Source organism: Ictidomys tridecemlineatus, chromosome 12 (assembly GCF_052094955.1).
Source record: "Ictidomys tridecemlineatus isolate mIctTri1 chromosome 12, mIctTri1.hap1, whole genome shotgun sequence".
Taxonomy (NCBI): Eukaryota; Metazoa; Chordata; class Mammalia; order Rodentia; family Sciuridae; genus Ictidomys; species Ictidomys tridecemlineatus.
In genome coordinates, this window is record NC_135488.1 from 1,806,939 (window position 1) to 1,825,766 (window position 18,828).

Below are 18,828 nucleotides of genomic sequence, written 5' to 3' on the forward strand. Positions count from 1 at the left end.
TGCCAGGCACCGCCTAGACTCCAGCGATCCCGCTTCAGGAAGAAGAGTACCTCGTCCTCGGCCACCGAAACCACGTGAGTGAGATGAGCCATCGGCACCGGATCCACAGAGTGTCTCTCCTCTGCCTTAAAGAGCTGGTCACCATCCAGATCCACGCGCGGACTCCGCCTTGCCTCACGCCCTTCGCCTCTCGGGATTTCTCTTTCTTCCCTCCCCTTTTCTTCTCTTCTTCCTTTGTTTTGCTGGGGAGAGGCTAAGGGAAAGGTGATAGTGGGGTGACTGTCATGCCTTCTGAGGTCAGTATGTCCCCTCCACTGGGATGGTCACTACAGAGAGCAGTGTGCTTTCAAAACGTCAGAGATCTCCCCTGTGCTGCTGAGTTGTACACTTGTAATTTATCTGTTGCAGACTTAGTTTTTAGTCCTGTAAATGCAAACAAAGCAATTTTTTTAAAAACTTTTTTTTTTTTTTTTTTTTTTGCTCTTGGTACTACTCCTTTGGATTCTGATGAACATATTTATGGCTTTGGCTTAACATAATGAACTTGCAAGGGCTGCCAGAGGTTCCAATAAGTGAGAAAACTGTAAAAACAGAATTGTTAAAAAAAAAATCAATTCTAGATCATGTCTCTGATGTGCTTTTAAAGCTTTCAAATCCAGCTACCCTGAAGGAAGATGGTTCCTTCTTGCCATAGTTGCGAGGCGGCAGCTTGGAGGGCAGGGGCTGGAGAGCCCAGCAAAGCCCCCGGGCGGTGGGAGGGCACAGGAAGCTCCACTCCTGCCTGGGTCTGGGCAGCCTGCAGAACCCTTGTAGGGCTCACTTGGCAGTCTTCCTGGGCATGGGCACTTTGCAGAGCTGCTTGAAGAATGTCGAGGGTCTCGAAAGTGCTTGGCAAAGTACTGTTTCTCCCTCGTAGTGATCAGTGCTGATCTCCCCAGGCAGAGGAGCCTCCACTGAGCACCTTGCAGAGAACAGAGGCAGAAACAAGTGCTGTTTCAGATACGCCCCAGCAGGTGGACACACCTCACCAAGGGGGCTGGAAACCCTGGGCAGCTGTGGCTCTGCCTTCTGCTCCCTTCCTGACCTGCAGGATGTGAGCTGAGCCAACCTTGAAGATTCCACACAAGCCAGGACCCCTCCCAGGGCAGTTCAGCTCTGAGGGAACTCCCTGCTTAGACTGGAATTTTGAGCAGCACCTGGATGAAGTGACAGTAGGTCTGAGGTAGCTGCCACCCCAGAGCTGAGCCAAAACGTAGGACTAGTGTATTGTGCTTAGAGTTGGTGTCCCTGTGTCTTGCATGCCTTGGCCACCGTGCAGGTCTCATACAATTGGATTGTGTTTGTTCTTAGACTCGCCCTCAAGGCTAGAGAAGTAGTGTCCCAAGTCACTCAGAGCTGTCAACCCGGCTGCAAGCAGGCCCGGTTAGAGACCCACCCAAGGCCTGCACACTGGCTGCCGAGGGTGCTGTCATGCAAAGGGGTCTAGTCCAAGTTGACTGTGGCCAGACATACACACTGGAATCCCTCCTTCCCACAGGGCCTCTGATGGTGATTCTGAAGTTTATAAGGATTTACGAAAATCCACCTAAAAGTAGTTTCGTGGATGAGAGGTCATAGGCCTCTGCTCTCGGTCTCTGGCCCACACCCCCCAATTCCTGAACCTGTTAGAGAAGAGAATCCCTGTGTGGTCCCAGATGAGGAATGGTGTACCCTTTACAGTGTTTACTTAGTTGGGCATACTCAGTGTGACCAGAAACAAGTGCAAAAAGCTCAAGTGAGGCAGCTTTCTACCAATTTTTTTTATTATTTTGTCAAAATAACAATAGCTTTAACAATGGGTCATACTGTATTTTTGATTCTACAATGGAAAGGTAGACAGGTCCAGATTATCAAGTGTGCCAGAACCAGCAGGGTGCACCCCACCTTGTAGAAGGCTGTGCAGTCAGTCCACGGTCAGAGACAGATGGGAGGCACCTGCTGCCGAGTGCCCTGCGCTTTCCCAGTACCAACTAGGGAGTTGCCTCTTGGGGACACACATGCACACCTGGGAGCAGCTGTCATGCTTTTGGCAAACGTGTTTCCTCACCCACCACGCTGTGTATCTGTGTGAATGCGAATGCCTATCAGTGTGCAAGCAGTGGTACGTTCTGTTTAGAAGATGCCACCAGATGATTTCAGTGCGTGACTTATGGACACACTAGCTTGGAAGTCTGACTTCTCCTTCATGACGTTTAGCTGTTGGCCTCCAGCACCTGTTGCTTCTGAGGTGAGCGGGATCTCCTGCTCTCCATCCTCAGCAGAGCCTCGCCACACCCTCCCTTCTCAGCCCTGCTGGCCTTTACGTGGATCCTCTGTGATACTGTCTGTGTGTCTGTGCAGTGCGTGTACACCACCGCCATAAGCCCTCCCCTGGCCCCGCACAGCACTCGAGTGGCAGAGAATGCGCTTCACCCTGTGGCCAGACACGCAAGGAGCAGGCGCTGTGGACAGCGACTGTGCTCCCTGCCGTGTCCATAGGACCATCGGAGATTGGACCGTGCATTGAAGGGATGTGAATGACAGTATTCCAAAAGCTGATGTTTGCTGTTTTGTTATAATGCTTGAATAAAATCTTAACATCTTTCTTTTAAGAAATGTCCTTGTAATATTGGGCTTATGAGGAAAGAGGAAATGTTCCTTAAAAACCTGGAAAGGCTAGGACCAATGGTATGCCTGTGATCCTGGCAACTTGGGAGGCTGAGACAGAGGGATCACAAATTCAAGGCCAGGCTCAACAATTTAGTGAGAACATGTCTCCAAGTTAAAAAAAAAAAAAAAATTGGTCCTGGGGATGAAACCCAGGGGTGGTTTCACCCCTGAGACACATCCCCAACCCTTCTGAGACAGGATCTTGCTAAGTTGCTGAGGCTAATCTTGAACTTTTGATTCTCCTATCTCAGCCTACCAAGTCATTGGGATAACAAACTTCTACCACTGCACCCAATTCAAAGGAAAATTTAGAAAAGGGCTGGGGGTATGCTCCTGGGTTCAACCCCAGGACCGTGTGTGTGCGCACCTAACAAGGATTAGAAACAGAATGCTCAATCACCAGCTGGCGGGCTGGGGATGTGGCTCAAGCGGTAGCGGGCTCGCCTAGCATGCGACCTGGGTTCGATCCTCAGCACCACATACAAACAAAGATGTTGTGTCCGCCGAGAACTAAGAAAAAATAAATATTAAAATTCTCTCTCTTTCTCACTCTCTCTTTAAAAAAAAAAAAATCACCAGCTGGCATGGAAACTTGGGCCCATTCGAACTGCATAGGATTATGGGAGGAAGAAAATTAAGTGATACTGTGTTTGCAAAACCAGATGATCTCCCTGAAAGCATCAATTTTACAGTCTAAAGATCATCAGTGGAGACTGGGCAGCTGTGAAGACAGAGTAGCTGGCTGCGATTCTGCAGAGACCTGTGGTCTGTTGCTTTCCTCCTGAGCACTTGTCCACCTACAGACAGGGGCACCTGTGCAGATGAGAAGAGCGCCGTGCATGCACAGCGCACGAGGTGGAGTAGTGATGACTCAGCCCTGCAGGGCCCACCCTTCAATAGCAACAGGTGGGCTCAAGCCTCTTGGGTGGCTATGGAGACTTGAGAATATCAAAGCCAGGCCCATTATTGTTGTTCTTATAGTCCCAGAGTCTACTTGTCTGACACAAGGACTGTGCCTGTTTGACAAGAGGCAGCAGAAAAGGAGGAGGTTCAGAGGGCAGCAGGGAGGAGGGGGGATGGGAAGGCTGGAAATCCATTCTGTTTTTCATTGAGCCAGATCCAGTGCCAACAGATTAGTATTGACAAATAGCCAGGCACAGTGGGGCACACCTGTGATCCCAGCAGCTCGGGAGGCTGACGCAGGAGGATCAGGAGTTCAAAGCTGATCTCAACAAGAGAGGAACTAAGCAACTCAGTGAGACCCTGTCTCTTAATAAAATTCAAAATAGGGCTGGGGACATGGCTCAGTGGTTGAGTGCCCCTGAGTCTAATCCCTGATACCCCACCCCCCAAAAAGAGTTGACAAATAACAGAACAGCAGTTATAAAATGTCAAAGATGAGCTGGGTGTGGTGGCCACACCTGTAATCCCAGCAGCTCAGGAGGCTGAGGCAGGAGGATTGAAAGCTCAAAGCCAGCCTCAGCAACTTTTTGCAACCCTAAGCACTTCAGTGAGACCCTGTCTCTAAAAGAAAGAATAAATAAACAAATAAAATTTCTTTTTTTTTTTTTTTAAAGAGAGAGTGAGAGAGAGAGAGAGAGAGAGAGAGAGAGAGAGAGAGAGAGAGAGAGAGAGAGAGAGATTTTTAATGTTTTTTTATTTTTTAGTTCTTGGCGGACACAACATCTTTGTTTGTATGTGGTGCTGAGGATCGAACCCGGGCCGCACGCATGCCAGGCGAGCGCGCTACTGCTTGAGCCACATCCCCAGCCCAAACAAATAAAATTTCAAAGATGAACTAGGCATGGTGCAGTGGCTACTCCTGTAATCTCAGTTATTTGGGAGACTGAGGCAGGAGGGCAAGTTCAAGTCCAGAGCTGGGGATGTGCTCAGGGGTAGAGTGCTTGCCTAGCATGTGTGAGGCCCTGGGTTCACCCAGGACTATAAAAACAAACCCAAAACAGGTGAAGTAATAGTGTTACAAATGATTTAGTACTTACAGTACTACATCAGTCACTGTTGATTTAGATTAAGAATTTCCTTTTGCTGTCAGAAGACTGAGGGCGACAGAGAGGACCCCAGGAATCTGACTCCTGTCCTGGGACACATAATCGTACCTGTGGGAAACTTATTTAATGCTGAGCTTCTATGTCCTCTAATTTAAATCAGGAGTCCACGGTGATTCCTCTGCATGGCTGGCATGGAGTTCAGCAGCTCTGTGATTTGGGCCCAGTCTTATAACTAACTACACTGGGACATGGCGGGTGTCCAATAAATTCTATACTTGAATAGACTATCCACACACTTTCTGAATTACGAGCATGCTTGAATATCATTTAATGAGAGCTGTTTTACTGTCAAACTAGAAAATAGTTTTTTTAATATTTATTTTTTAATTACAGGTGGACACAATATCTGTATTTTATATTTATGTGGTGCTGAGGATGGAACTCAGGGCCTCACGCATGCTAGGCGAGCACTCTACCTCTGAGCCCCAGCCCCAGCCCCTATAAAATGGTTTTGATAAGCCCTCCTATCCCCAGATTGGAGTGCCCATGGGCCCGTTCACCTCAACCCATCTCTGGATGCTGAGGTCCTGCCTGCTGGTCTTCCTCTCTCCCCTGCTGTCCCTGGCCTAGAGAAGCTGAGTTGCTCTGAGGCCTGCAACAGACACTAGTCGTCCATGTTCACATCACCATGGAGGCTGGGAAAGGGTCCTGCTCCCTAGCTTTTAAGACACCTGTTCACCCCGCAAGAGGCGTGCCAGAGAGCAAGAGCCTGAAACAGACACACATGGCCCTCTGGCTTCAGAACATTCTACTGCTGCCCCTTTTCACTCAATGACCCCCAACTTCCTGCTGATGCACCTTGACTTCAATGTGCTTACCTCCCTGGCAGGAGAGGAGCCCATCTTGCCAACCCTGGAGGAAGGGGCCGGCACAGCAACCCCCTTCGTTCTATTTAGCAGTGGCTTTGACACAACAGTGCTTTCTGAAGCGCCTCCCGAGGAGTCTGGTGAGGGAGCTGAGAGCCACTACCAGCCCTCTCCACAGAAAGCCTGTGTAGCCACCTGCATCGCTCCTGAAATCACCTCCCCCTCTTAATTCTACAATGCATTTTTGGAGTATTTTGGGAAGAGTTTACTCTTACATATGAAAATATGAAACCTCAAGAGGTCAAACTGAATTTGAGAAACACAGTGTCCCTTGAGACGTGGGTACAAAGTCTTTGTTTTGTGTAGCCCCGTCTCAAGAGGGCACCTCACACTGAAAGGTTATGCATTTACTCTTCTATGGAAACATCCCGCACCAAAAAACTGCATGAGAACCCCCATGAACCATGCACTCAGAACTCAAGAGGCCAGGCGTGCGCCTCTTGTGCTCACCTCTAAGCAAAACTGCTCCTGTCACCAGTCTCTGCTCCCAGTGAAGCAGCAGACAACCGAATGGGCTGGGAGCTCCTGACCTAGGAAGAGCTGATCCCTACACCAGAGGTGACACCAGTGAGGCCTGGGTATGTGGGAACCCCCCAGTTGGAGTCTCTCCGCAGATGAAGGTCAGGAGGTAGAACCTCAAGGCTACAGGCTACAGTTACTGCGAGGGGATGGGAGCTACTCCTAAGCACAAGCCCTGCAGAGCGAGGGGAGCAAAGAAGTCAGGCTGCCCACGTGCTGAGCCAGCAGGAGTGGTGAGCCAGGCACCTGCAGAGTGGCAGCCTCCCCCCCCAGCCCAGGTGGGGCTGCCGAAGGGTCCTAGCTCCTCTGAGGCTGTGTCCTTAGATGGGGTCACTGCTGGGGCTCACCAGCTGGCGTTAGTCTTCTGACCTCGCCTTTGCAGCTAAAGAAGCCTAACTGGGGTGACTAGTAAAACCAGCACTGAGGTGAAAAACCACGCACAACCTTGAACTTCAGTTCCCTGGCCAGATCCCAGCACGCACTCACTGTAAGACTTCCTCAAGTTTAATACTGGTGTTATGTGTTTGACATCAGCCAGTACAATTCACTTCAAGTCCTAGCTCACTCATTAGCAAGGTGTCATGAGGACAAAGAGGACATTCAGGGACAGGAGCCGAGACTCTTCTCTACACTCTGAGGTTGGTGCGATCGTGGTACTTCTGATAGGGGTCATCGACGTACCAGTTCCGCCTCTTCCAGAAAGATGTCGTCATCTTATCTAGGAGTTTACTCTGGGTTTTATTGCAGAACACAAATTCCCTCAAGCGTCTTTTTCTTGCAGCTGTCTTTTTCCATAATTTTTTTTTATAACCAGCCTGTGAGATAATATTACAGACATATATCACATTATGTAGGAAATGACAGGTTATTTTCACAACTCATGGTTCACGGGCCCAGTGGGAACAAACCCAGACTTCCACAGGGCTGAGAAGCTTTGGGGAGACATTTTTAGTGGGGACAGGGTAGAAGAAGCATTTGCTGTTGGAAAAACATATATATTAGCAGATAATTTAATGTTTCAGAAAAAATTATTTAAATTAAAATCACAGAAAATAGGCTGGGCAGGGTGGTGCATGCCTATAACCCTAGTGATTCGAGATCCTGAGGCAGGAGGATCACAAGTTCAAAGCCTGCCTGGGCAACTTATCAAGACTCTGCCTCAACATAGAAAATAAAAAGGGCTGAGGAGGCAGCTCAGTGACAGAGCACTCCTCGGTTCAATCCTCAGTACTGAAAGAGACAGAAAAAGAAACAGATAAACCTTTTAGGCTATTTCTAAGAAATGGAAGGAGGGAATAAATAATGAACATTAGCCACACCTGGGTGGAGCTATGCCAAAGAAAATACTTTGTTTTCCTACCTTAGTACAAATTAACCAATGTAGGTTCTTTGTTGTCTTTTTTTGAAACATTTCTTTGAACCAGGCATAGTGGTGAACAGGTAGAGTGAGGCAGAAGGATCAATCTCAAGTTTGAGACCAGCCTCAGCAGTTTAGTGGGGCCCTGAGAGATTTACGAAGATCCTGTCTCAAAACTAAAAATGGTGTGGGATGTGGCTCAGTGGTAGAGCACCCCTGGGTTCAATCCTCAGTTCCAAAAGAAAAAAGAAAAAACCAGTTTGGTGAAGCAGGTTGTTCTGCACACAGTATACCGCTGGGGGCACTGAACTGGAGCAGGAGTTATGGCTGGAGAGTTTGATCAGGCCCTTTATAGTCACATGAGGGGTCTGGAGCCCAGTAAAAGGGATACAGGAAGGAAGGAAGGAAGGAAAGCCAGCCATTCTACGCAGGACCAGCGAGGGCTGGAGATAACTAATATGATCACAAAGGAGAGCAACTATCTCTAAGGACTCCACAAAACTTGACCCTCAGAACTCAGTTCAGCTGCTCCCAATGCTGACTGCCATGGGAGATGGCCCACTACTCTGCTCCTCCCTGGAAGATGGCGCTGCTCCGCCACCCTGCTCCTCCCTGGAAAAATTGGCTCAAGAGTTTTAGCCAACCTTTTACCAACAAATCCAGGACCGCTTCTGAAATGGGATGATCTGTCAAACAAGGAGGGGCCCGCCCACAGCAAACACTGTGGGCAACACAGGGACGCTGTCTCATGGGATCACTGCAGAGGCCTGCCAGGCTCCACAGCCAGAAGAGCTCCGGGTAAGGCAGGACACGGCGTCTGCATCAGGATGCAGAGGAAAAGAAGGAAGACTCACCTTTCTCCTCAGCCAAAGGCCAGAATGAAGTCGAAAAAACCGGTAGATGACAGCTTTCACAGTCTTTCTCTTGCCCTTCCGAGTACTGCAGTATGTCAAGGTTCTGACGGGAGGCTTGAGGATGTTGGGGAGCAAAGGGGCCACTCTAGAATACATTTTAAAATGTTAACGAGTGATCAGACTGATTAAAGGATAACATCTAGTTCCACACAGCATTCAGGAGTAAGGTTGTTTCACTTAAATGGAGGGGAACTTTTAATATACAATATACTCCAATGATTCCACGGACTACGTGCAAATAAGAACAGCAACTACCAGCTGGGCCAGTGGCTGTGCCTGCCATCCCACTACTTAGTAAAAGAGCAAGTTCCAAGCCAGCCTGGGCCATTTAGCCAGACCCTGTCTCAAAATAAAGAATAAACAGGACTGGGGATGTAGCTCAGTGGCAGAGCACCCCTGAGTTCAATTTATTACTGCAAAAATAAATACATAAATTTTAAAAAGAATATCAACCTTCACCAACTGCAAGCCTTCTAAAATCCACCCCGGGTGGAGACGCAGCTCAGTGGTAGAGCACATGCATAGCACAAGCAAGGCCCGGAGTCAATCTCTAGCACCAAAAATAAATAAAACCCATTCCTTCTTCAGACCCTGTGAAAGAACTTATCCGACTATATTTTAATTACCTGATTTCTTTTTTTTTTTTTTTTTTTAAGAGAGAGTGAGAGAGGAGAGGAGAGAGAGAGAGAGAATTTTTTTAAATATTTTATTTTTTAGTTCTCGGCGGACACAACATCTTTGTTGGTATGTGGTATTGAGGATCGAACCCGGGTCGCACGCATGGCAGGCAAGCGCGCTACCGCTTGAGCCACATCCCCAGCCCTTAATTACCTGATTTCTAATCCAACTACCCGCCAGATATAAACTCCTTGAGGACTTCAATGTGTCCTTTTGTCCTTTCTGCCAAGTATGGTGCTGGGCACCCAAGGGTGCTTACTTGCTGACCAGGTAAAGAACACACACCGCCCAGCCTTATAGGCTGAGCCTCTTGTCCAGCCTCTGATTTGCCTGATGCTTCTATCAGGAAACCACTTGTGCATCAGAAGAATGCTCTGGGCTGGGGATGTGGCCCTGGGTTTCATTCCAGCATTGCAAAGGGGGAAAGAAACAAACTTTTAAAAATGTGCTCTGATTGGCAATTTCCACTGCTGGCACCTGGGTATGTGGATGTCAATCTGAGCCTCCCACTCGGTCAGGCATAGCCGTACAATCAGCTCCAGGCAGGCAAACCACATCATTTGGTTCTCTAATGTCTGACAGGAATGAGTATTTTTTTATTTTCTGTGGTGCTGGGGATCAAACTCTTGGGTATGCTACACAAGTATTCTACCATGAACCTCACTCCCAGCCCAGGCATGAATGTTCTTAAAATTTTCATGCATTATATTTATTGAAACACACTCTACCTATTAAGGATTGTAAGATGCCCACACGTCAGGTTTCCCACAAGCCTGGGAGCAGAGCAAACGACGGGCGTCAGCACGTGACTGAGCCGCCCAGTGGACAGCACAGAGTCAACACAGGCACTCTTAGCACTGTTCCTACAGGCTGAGGATGCCAAGATGTTCAGGGGTCGCAGGAGTCCTGTGAAAAGAGGGAGCACATGTGCTTACTCTGGTACTCCAAAACCAACATCAAGATAAGTTTATAGTCAATACATCACAGCAGCCAGGGGGTGAATGTGGTTAAAGTGTTCTGCGCATCAGACTCACCCAGGGAGCTTCCCCCTTTATTACTGAGGTGTATCTTACATATAGTAAATTTAACCCATTTTATGTGTTCAATTCAATGATTTTTAGAAAAGTTAGAGAACTGTACAACTGTCACTGTGGTCCAGGCTGATGTGTTTGGTACTAGAGGATAAGGTATGTGGGAGATTCATTTCCACAGATCTTACAGCCTGGGGAGGGGGAACAGCAAGCAGGTCAGACACCCCAGTAGAAAGAACAGAGATCGAGAGCAGCATCAGTGGCGAGAACAGAACAGGCACTTGAGCTTCCTTTCAAAAGTGCACAGAACCGCTGGCTGTGGTGAAGCACAAGTGGGGAGGCTGAAGCAGGAGGACGTAAGCAACTTAGCAAGACCCTGTTTCAAAATAAAATATGAAAAAGGGCTGGGAATGTAGCACCGTGATAAAAAGAGGCCCTGGGTTCAATCCCCAGTCCCAAAAGGGAGGAACAAACTTCAGGTAAGATGAACTGCGGCAGCAAAGACCTGGGGGCGGAAACAAACACAGGGGAGGAGACCAGATCTGTGGTGAAGCTGCATATTGCTGGTCGGGCTGCAGTAGAGAGGCCTGGGGACAAGCAGTGGGAAATGAGGCAGAACAGGTCAGAAGGCAGGATGGAGAGGACAGAGGTGTGTGGGTGGGTACAGTTTTCGTCACTGTGTGGCCATTATGCAAATGAGAACCTCTCTGAGCTGTGACTGCACTAGTCCACTAGACTGTGTCTCTTTTGGGACTCAAGAAGGCACCTGCTGGCCAGGCGTAGTAGCACACGCCTGTAACCCCAGCAGCTCAGAAGGCTGAGAAGGGAGAATTGCAAGTTCAAAGCCAGCCTCAGCAACTTAGCGAGGCCCTAAGCAACTCAGTGAGATCCTGTCTCTAAATAAAATACAAAATAGGGCTGGGGATGTGGCTCAGTGGTCAAGTGCCCCTGAGCTCAATCCCCAGTACCCGTTCTCCAACAAAAAAAAAAAAAAGAAGGCACCTGCTAAAAAAGTTCCAAAGATGACTGAAATGTCCTAAAGCTGGAGTGCATGATAGCTGCACAACTTGCTAAACTTATTAGAAGTTCTATTAACTTGAACACACAAAACTAGTAACTTTAGATTAGGCAAATTCTACCACAACGAAGGTGGTTTCTGAAAAAGCTCCACGAGTCGGATGCTCAGCCAGGACCCAGAACCACTGCCTGTTGTCCACTGCACTGGTTTCGCCTGACAAACAGGCATGTGGGGGCGGAAGCAAAGTGCCAGGGTTTGATTCAGAGGGTCTGCGTTCTGGTTTTAGCTCTATTACTTGCAGGGTAACCATGGGCAGGTTACTTAACTCCCTGTGCCCCAGTTTCCTCAAATTTAAGTTAGGTTAATTATGGAGTGATAATGAGAATTAAATGACATAAAACATTAACGTGATTGGAGGAGTGGTTGGCCTAACAATACATTAATGAACGCCAAGAGGTGCAGAGTCTGATATGGTAGGGCACGCCTTCAATCTCAGCTACCTGGGAGGCTAAGGCAGGAGGGCTGCAAGTTGAAGGCCAGCCTGGGCAACTAGCCAGACCCTATCTCAAGAAAAGGGGGCAAAGGCTGCAGGTGTGATTCAGTGGTAAAGTGCCCCCCTGGCAGTGCAAGGCCCTGGGTTCAATCCCCAGCATGACAAGGACAACAGAAAAAGAATGAAGAAAAAAGACAGGCCAGGGTTAGAGAAGACACTGGACTCACCTAACCTAAAAGAATATACATTCCCAGAACACATGAGGCATTGCTAAAGTCAGTGAGAAATGCAATGAAAAATGAGCAAAATATTTAAGTGGATATTTCATAAAATAAATTCAAAAGGCCATTACACATGTGTAAACATACTAAGGTTCATTACTAATCAGAGAAACACATATTTAACTTCACTGAGACACCCCTACATTGTCGTCAGACTGACAAAAATGTGTAGGTGTGACAATACTGAGTGTCGGTGAGGATGGGGAGCCTCCACTACTGAGGTAACCATAAATGAACACATGGTGTCGGAAAGCATTTTGGCAACACCAGGCAATGCTGAGTATACACACATACCCTGGCCCAGAAGTCCCACAGCTAGTTTTACACACGACACCCTTAGAAACACTTGCACTTGTGCATGGGGACACAAGATCAATCAGCTTTGTGAATGCCCCCAGACTGTAATCACCCGAGTATCTGCCAAGAATAGAATGGAGGGTCATGGAATAGTCACATAAGAGAATATTACATCTAGCAATGGGAAAGCATTGCAGCTACGTGTGACAGGAACCATCTCTTACAGAGGCAGATGCCAGAGCGTGTGCTGTACAAATTCGCCTGACAGTTCAAGACAGGCAAGGGAACTTCTGTGCGTTACTAGGAGGTGCACATAACAGATGCTAAAACCACTAGGGAAAGGCTAGCCAGGTAACAAGCGCGGAAGTAGGGCACTCTGGGGAGGCCCAAAGGGGCAGAGGGGCTTGTCCTGAGCAGGTGTGAGCTACATGGGTCTGCCTCGAAGCTGGTAAGCCACATGAATGATCTCTTATGGGTGTTATAATCTGTGCGCGTGCACACAACACACTGCTGCCTTCTCTTCTCGTGAATACTCACACACACACACACTGTCCCATGTAAGAGCTCTCCCCTGTGGCAGGGAACTGTGTGCAGCACTGCTTCTCTTCTCATGCACACTCACTCATACTCACACTCACACACATATACACTGTCCCACCTAAGAGCTCCCCCCGCCCCCCCCTCGCAGCGGGGAACTGCGCACCACTGCCTTCTCTTCTCGGGCACACTCACTCATACTCACACTCACACACACACTATCCCATGTAAGAGCTCTCCCCCATGGCGGGGAACCGTGCACCGCTGCCTTCTCTTCTCTTGCACACTCACACACACACTGTCCCATGTAAGAGTTCTCCCCCGCAGCGGGGAACCGTGCACTGCTGCCTTCTCTTCTCGTGCACATTCACTCACACTCACACAATGTCCCACTTAAGAGCTCTCCCGCAGCGGGGAACCGCGCAGTGCTGCCTTCTCTTCTCGTGCACACTCATACTCACACTCACACACACTGTCCCCCCTGAGAGCTCTCCCCCGCGGTGGGGAACCGCGCACCGCTGCCTTCTCTTTTCGTGCACACTCACTCACACACTGTTCCAGCTGAGAGTTCTCCTCCGCGGCGGGGAACCGCGCACGGCCGCCTGCCCTCTCCTTCCTGAGCGCTATCCTGACACACAGGGTCAGCCGCTCACCAGCCGGGCGGTCTGGACTGTAGTCGGCGGGGACTGGCGCGGCCTCGCCCTCTGCCCGCGGTGCACCCCGGCGGCACGCGGCGCTCCGCGACCCTGAGCCCCAGGACCCCGTGTGCGCCCGAGTCGCCCGCTCGCACCGTGCTCCAGGAGCGCGGGGACATTGCCTCTCCGCTCAGCCTCGGGCCACCAAGCCCACCCCGTCCCGCCGGGCCCCTGCGAAAGCAGAAGCACCGCGCACCGCTCTCACCGACCCGAAGCGGCTCTCAGGGCGCCAGCCAAGACCAAGGCGGCCATATTGCCGCCCTCGCTACGGCGGCCGCGCTGGGTCTGAAGGCGCCGAAGCACAGAGGACAGGCCAGCCCTGGGGCCGAGTAGGAGGAGTTCGGAGGGACGAGGGTGTGGTCAGCGCCGCCTCCGCGAGGTACGGAGAGTGAGCAGGGAGACCCGAGAAAGGGAGGATGCTTGAGCGTCCTCCAGCCTCGTCCTCCCAGCAGCTGGGACTCCTGGAGCGACCGCCGCACTAGGCTCCTGAAAAAAGTTCTGAATGTGTGATGGAAAGATCTATTTAAAGTTCACAACGTACTGGAAACAACTTTCTTTCCGCTTTTATTGAGCTTATTTTGGAGAATAATACTTGTTAATCTTCCCAAACTGGAAGATATTAGGATAAATGGACGGGAAAAAAAATAGCAAATGTGATGAAAAATCCTTTTGGAAAAAAAACTGAATGGCAATTATAAATCAAGTGAATGTAAATATCCTAGACATCTTGCACACACACACTTTTAGTTTTTGTTTTGGGGCTTCTCTCTACCAAGGATCTAAAACCTCAGAAGCATGTGTATTTTAAAAATTCAGTAACACGCACTTGTTATTTTACAGTAGCATCTCAACTGCTTCAATAATCATACATTCCTTATTTTATTCCTGAAAATTAGTAATCATACATACTTTTCTGATATTCATTCATTCAAATGGGGAAAACCAGCAATGAAACCCTATTCTGTGACATCTTCATAAGAAACACCCAGAGATAGTCCATGCATATACATTTATTGACTGGTGGAAATGGGTAAGGACCAAACACCTTGTCTCAAGGAGTCACACTCAATAAGGTCACAAGTATAGAACATAATTAAGACAAGGTTGATAGGGGCTCACTGGGGCAGATCTAAGGAGATGAGGGAGGCTTCTGGTTGGAGCGATCTGGAATGAGGAGGTTCTTTGTAAGATGGACCTTAACAATGGGGAGGATTTTAACTAAGGTAAGGACATTCGTTTAGAGGGGTGGTTCTTAAAATTTTGGTTTTAGAACCTTTTACACTCTTAAAAGTTACTGAGGAGCCAGGTATGGCAGTCTGTGCTTTACAAGCAACTTGGGCGGCTGAGGCAGGAGGATCACTGAGGTTGAGTTTGAGACCAGTCTGGGCAAAAAAGCACAGTCCCGTTAAAAAAAAAAAAAAAAAAAAAAAGTTCATCCTCAAGAGCTTTCACTTATATGGATTGCATCTACTGGTATTTATGGTATTGAAAATTGAGAAAAATTAAAGTTATTGTGTCAATTTCCTATGACTGCTCTATCAAGTTGTCATTAACAGTTGCTTAAATGACAAAAATTATCTTATAGTTCTGTGGTAAGAAGTTCAAAATGAGTTTCACAGGGCTAAAATCAATATATGCCAAATGCTGATCTCTTGGTGTCTTGTTCTCAACTTTTTTTTTTTGGTGCTGGGGGTCAAACCCAGGGATGCTTTGCCACTGAGCTGTTATCAGCTTCATATTTTTTTGAGACAGGGTCTTACTAAGTTGCTGAAGTTGGTCCTGAATTGCAATGCTTCTGCATCAGCTTCCCTGGGATTAGAGTCCCTGAGATTACAGGTGTGCACTACAGAGCCCTGCAAGAGATCATTAATCATATCTACAGAATTCCTTTTATCATGTAAGATAACATACTCCAAAGATCAGGAAAAAGTAGACATCTTTGGGGGACCATTATTCTGCTTGTCACACTTAGTAATTTATTTAAAAATGATAAGCCAGTCAAATTGGCACACACTTGTAAATTCTAGCAACTTGAGAAGCTGAGGCAGGAGAATCAGAAGCACATGGAGGCTGAGGAGTAAGGTTGATATCACGAGGAATTAGAAAAGTAATTAATTTTTAGGGCTGCGATCTTGAAGCTGAAGAGGTTGCTAAAGAGGTTGAGGTGTAAGTTGTGGATGTGGCTGGACAGGGCCATAGGAGTACGTAAGCGCTCGTTGGCATGGAGAGGTTCAAGGACGAGTGTTGGGTCTCAAGGACCGGGCGGGACTGTCAAAATACTAAACAAAACGGGAGGCTGCTCTGGAGCCTTTAGGTGATGGGATTTGAAAACCGAGTATCATGTGATTTCTAAACGCATGGAACACACACAGCCATAACTTTCTTATTCTAGATAATTTCCAAACTAACTTCTGTTTTGCCAACGAGTGGTAGTGCGGTTGGCCTCTGTAACACACTCCTTTGCCCTAAGTTACTAGCAGGACCTGAACGTGCTGGCGAGCACAACGGCATCCAACACCTGTGGTCTCCAGGACATCAGGCGACGGCACTGGTAGTCCGCCTCGCTGGAGCCTAATTCGTGTTCAAGCCCACGTGCTGGCCTCACCAGGCTCGGCGGAACGGCGTGAAGCGGGGACCACGCCGGCTCGCCTCCAGCCCACCCTAAACCGCGGCCAGCGTTCTCCCTAGACCCACCCGGAGCGCGTGAGGCAGAGGCCGGCCCGCACCGCGGCCGCAGCACCACCCCAACGCGAGTCGGCTCCATTGTCTACGCAACTCGGCCAAGTAGCCTCCCTCCTACGGAACCTCTAGCTGTAGGAGACGGCGGCGGCTTCTCGCTTTAGCCTTCCCGAGAGGCACACGCACCTGCCGCACCGCGCAGCTCGGGGTCCAGGTTTGCTGACCTAGAGACCCCGGCTCGGGCTACCGGACTGCGCCCAGCGCTGCCCGGAAGGAGAACCCGCCCTTCCGCCGCAGGGCGAGGGGCGGGGCCGCGCGTGCGCAGTGGGCGGGCGGCCCAGCGCGGCGGCAGAGCAGTCGCGGGCACGCGGGCACGCACGCACGCACGCACGCACTGCTTCTCTCGCGCCGCCGCGGCCGCTCCCGCGTACACCGGCCTCGCCGTCCGCTAAGTCGGGATGCTGAGGGCCTGTCAGCTGTCTGGCGTGAGCGCCGCCGCCCAGGTGAGCGCGGGCTCCCCGAGCGCGCGTAGGAAGTGATTCCGGGCTGCAGCGGAGAGCGGGCCGGGCGCCGCCGGGTCGGGCAGGGGCGTGCGCGGGACCGCAGGACGCCGGGACTGTCGCCGCTGCGGGGCGGGGACGGGGACGACGAGGGCCAGCCCCCAGGCCCGGCGCCGGTTGAGCGCGGCGGGTCCCGATGTGAAGGTCAGGTGGAGAACTACAGCTCCCGGCAGGCCGCGCGGCGGCCGGCCGCATCACTAACGCAGAGGGGTCTGCGCTCCCCGGAGCCCGCGGCTCGAGGGTCCCGACTGTAACCGGTCGGAGGGACTCGGGATGGCTAGGAACACCTCGGGCTGCTCTTACTCTGCAGAGCAGCTTGTCGTAGATGGAGCTGAAACCCCTGGTGCTCGATTGAGGAAGGACAGAGTCATGACCTTGTGCTCATTTTGAGATGAGCCTGGGGTTCTGCGTCTCCAGGCGCTGGGACGACTGTGGCTGGCACTCAGTTTTGTTCTTTCTTTTCTTTTTAGTTTTTCATAACTTATCAAAGTAACTTCTTAAAATTGAAAATAAGAGACCTATTTCCATTGCTCAGGTTTGCAGAACATCGTTATTATTTTGGCAGAACGTTGTATTGAAGAAATGGATATTGTGACTCCTGTACTAATCAAATAAAATCCCTAGCCTTAGTGAGTTAGAAATCATAAAATTTCAAGCCTTGTTTTTCTCTTCTAGTTAGCTTCTCTCCCTATTCATTGCTGGGGTAAAATAAAAGAAGCAGCCTCTTCCACAGGGAAGTGGGGCCTTATTAATTTTCTATTGCTACAAGTACCACAAATTTAGCTCCTTAAAACAACACCCATTGGTTGCCTGACAGTTTTTAGCCTGGAAGTCTTTTGTGAATGATTTGGATTTTCAAAATTACACAGGCTGCAATCAGAATTATGGCCATGCTGTGGTCCTTAGTTGGAGATTATTTTCCAAGCTTATGCAGTTTGTTGGCAAAATTAAGTCCCTTGCAGTTGTGGAAGTAAAAAAGAAAACAACACCATTTTCTTGTTACCTCTAGTCAGACACTGCCCTCAGCTTGTAGAGGCTGCCATCAATTTCTTGCCATAAGGCCTCCATAGGCCATTCAGTAATCTGCATATTTGCTTTTTTGCAGGCTACCAGGAGCTTGTCTCTCAGACTTCAAAGTCTCCTATTTCCCTGCCTTTGCTCTTTCGACCTAGTTTAAAAGGCTATATGATTAGGCTGGGCCCACCCCAATAACTTTCCTTGCCAGTCAATTCAAAGTCAACTTTTTAAAAAACGTCACAGTAAAATATACATACTTCCTAGGTCTCAACAAAGATTTCTAACCGTGTTGAAATCACTGTCTTATAATATTCTTTGGTTTATTCTTACCAGCTCCTCAATCATTTTATAGATTTGATAGTGTAGCTTTGTGTAACGCTGTACCTTTGGCTTCTCAAGTACTCTCTTGGGTTCCATCTTACCCTTTGTATCTTTTTTTTTTTTTTTAACTGAGTCAGCTTCTTGTTTGAACTTTTATTTTTTAAATATTTCTTTAAGTTGTGAGTGGTCCTCTATTTTATCTATTTATTTATATGTGGTGTTGAAAATCAAATCCAGTGGCTCCTCATACATGTAAGGTAAGTGCTCTACCATTGATCCACATCCTCAGCTTCATTTTTGAACCTTTAAATACACTCTTCCTTCACTAGTTATATACTTTTTTTTTTTTTAAAGAGGGAGAGAGAGAGAGAGAGAATTTTTTAATATTCATTCTTTAGTACTTGGCAAACACAATATCTTTGTTTGTATATGGTGCTGAGGATCGAACCCGGGCCGCACGCATGCCAGGCGAGCGGGCTATCAGTTTATACATACTATTCCACTTCATCAAACCCCATCTTAAATGTCTTTCTGATTTTACTTTTACTGTTCCCTTCTAGATCAGTTCTTTTTTAAATGAGGCAACTTTTTTTTTAATAGCTTTATTTTATTCATTAATTTTTTATGTAGTGCTGAGGATTGAACCCAGGGCCTCACACATACTAAGCAAGTGCTTTACCACTGAGCCACAACCCCAGTCCATGATAATTCTTTTTAATGTGGAGTGCTTTACCACTGAGCTACCTCCCCCTGTTCTTTTCTGTTTTTGTTTCCAGACAGGGTCTTGCTTAGTTGTCCAGGGTGGCCT

General features: G+C 48.7%; 3 protein-coding genes across 16 annotated transcripts in view; 2 read left to right on the plus strand and 1 right to left on the minus strand.

Annotated features, from left to right (window-relative positions):
• The window catches only part of Reep1 (receptor accessory protein 1), an 81,897-nt gene extending 79,263 nt beyond the window's left edge, over window positions 1-2,634 (plus strand). For all 6 annotated transcript variants that reach the window (XM_078027936.1, XM_078027935.1, XM_078027938.1 and 3 more), the window contains one exon: window positions 7-2,634. In XM_078027936.1, the coding sequence (XP_077884062.1) occupies window positions 7-78 (72 nt within the window). In that variant the 3' untranslated portion in view covers window positions 79-2,634. The remainder of the gene's footprint in view (window positions 1-6) is intronic.
• A 3,994-nt stretch (window positions 2,635-6,628) lies between these two features.
• Window positions 6,629-13,811, minus strand: Mrpl35 (mitochondrial ribosomal protein L35). Its single transcript, XM_005338439.5, has 4 exons — window positions 13,653-13,811; window positions 9,820-9,997; window positions 8,354-8,498; window positions 6,629-6,957 (listed from the first exon to the last, which is right to left on the minus strand). Exons 1-4 carry the CDS (start codon window positions 13,693-13,695, stop codon window positions 6,769-6,771), a joined length of 555 nt encoding a protein of 184 aa, XP_005338496.1. The 5' UTR covers window positions 13,696-13,811; the 3' UTR covers window positions 6,629-6,768.
• A 2,637-nt stretch (window positions 13,812-16,448) lies between these two features.
• The window catches only part of Immt (inner membrane mitochondrial protein), a 43,420-nt gene continuing 41,040 nt past the window's right edge, over window positions 16,449-18,828 (plus strand). For 7 of the 9 annotated variants that reach the window (XM_005338440.4, XM_021735336.3, XM_013364315.3 and 4 more), the window contains exon 1: window positions 16,459-16,625. In XM_005338440.4, coding sequence (XP_005338497.1) covers window positions 16,581-16,625 — 45 coding nt within the window. In that variant the 5' untranslated portion in view covers window positions 16,459-16,580. Of the gene's footprint in view, window positions 16,626-18,828 lie in introns of all 9 variants that reach the window. The other 2 variants (XM_078027932.1, XM_078027933.1) reach the window with 2 other exon arrangements.

Coding starts and splice junctions, on each gene's coding strand:
- Mrpl35 (XM_005338439.5), bottom strand. CDS start 13,695: ATGGCCGCCTTGGTCTTGGCTGGCGCCCTGAGAGCCGCTTCGG. Junction 9,998..13,652: donor CGCCCTGAGAGCCGCTTCGG/GTCGGTGAGAGC, acceptor CTCTTTTCACAG/GACTCCTGCGACCCCTGAAC. Junction 6,958..8,353: donor GCCTTTGGCTGAGGAGAAAG/GTGAGTCTTCCT, acceptor ATTATCTCACAG/GCTGGTTATAAAAAAAAATT.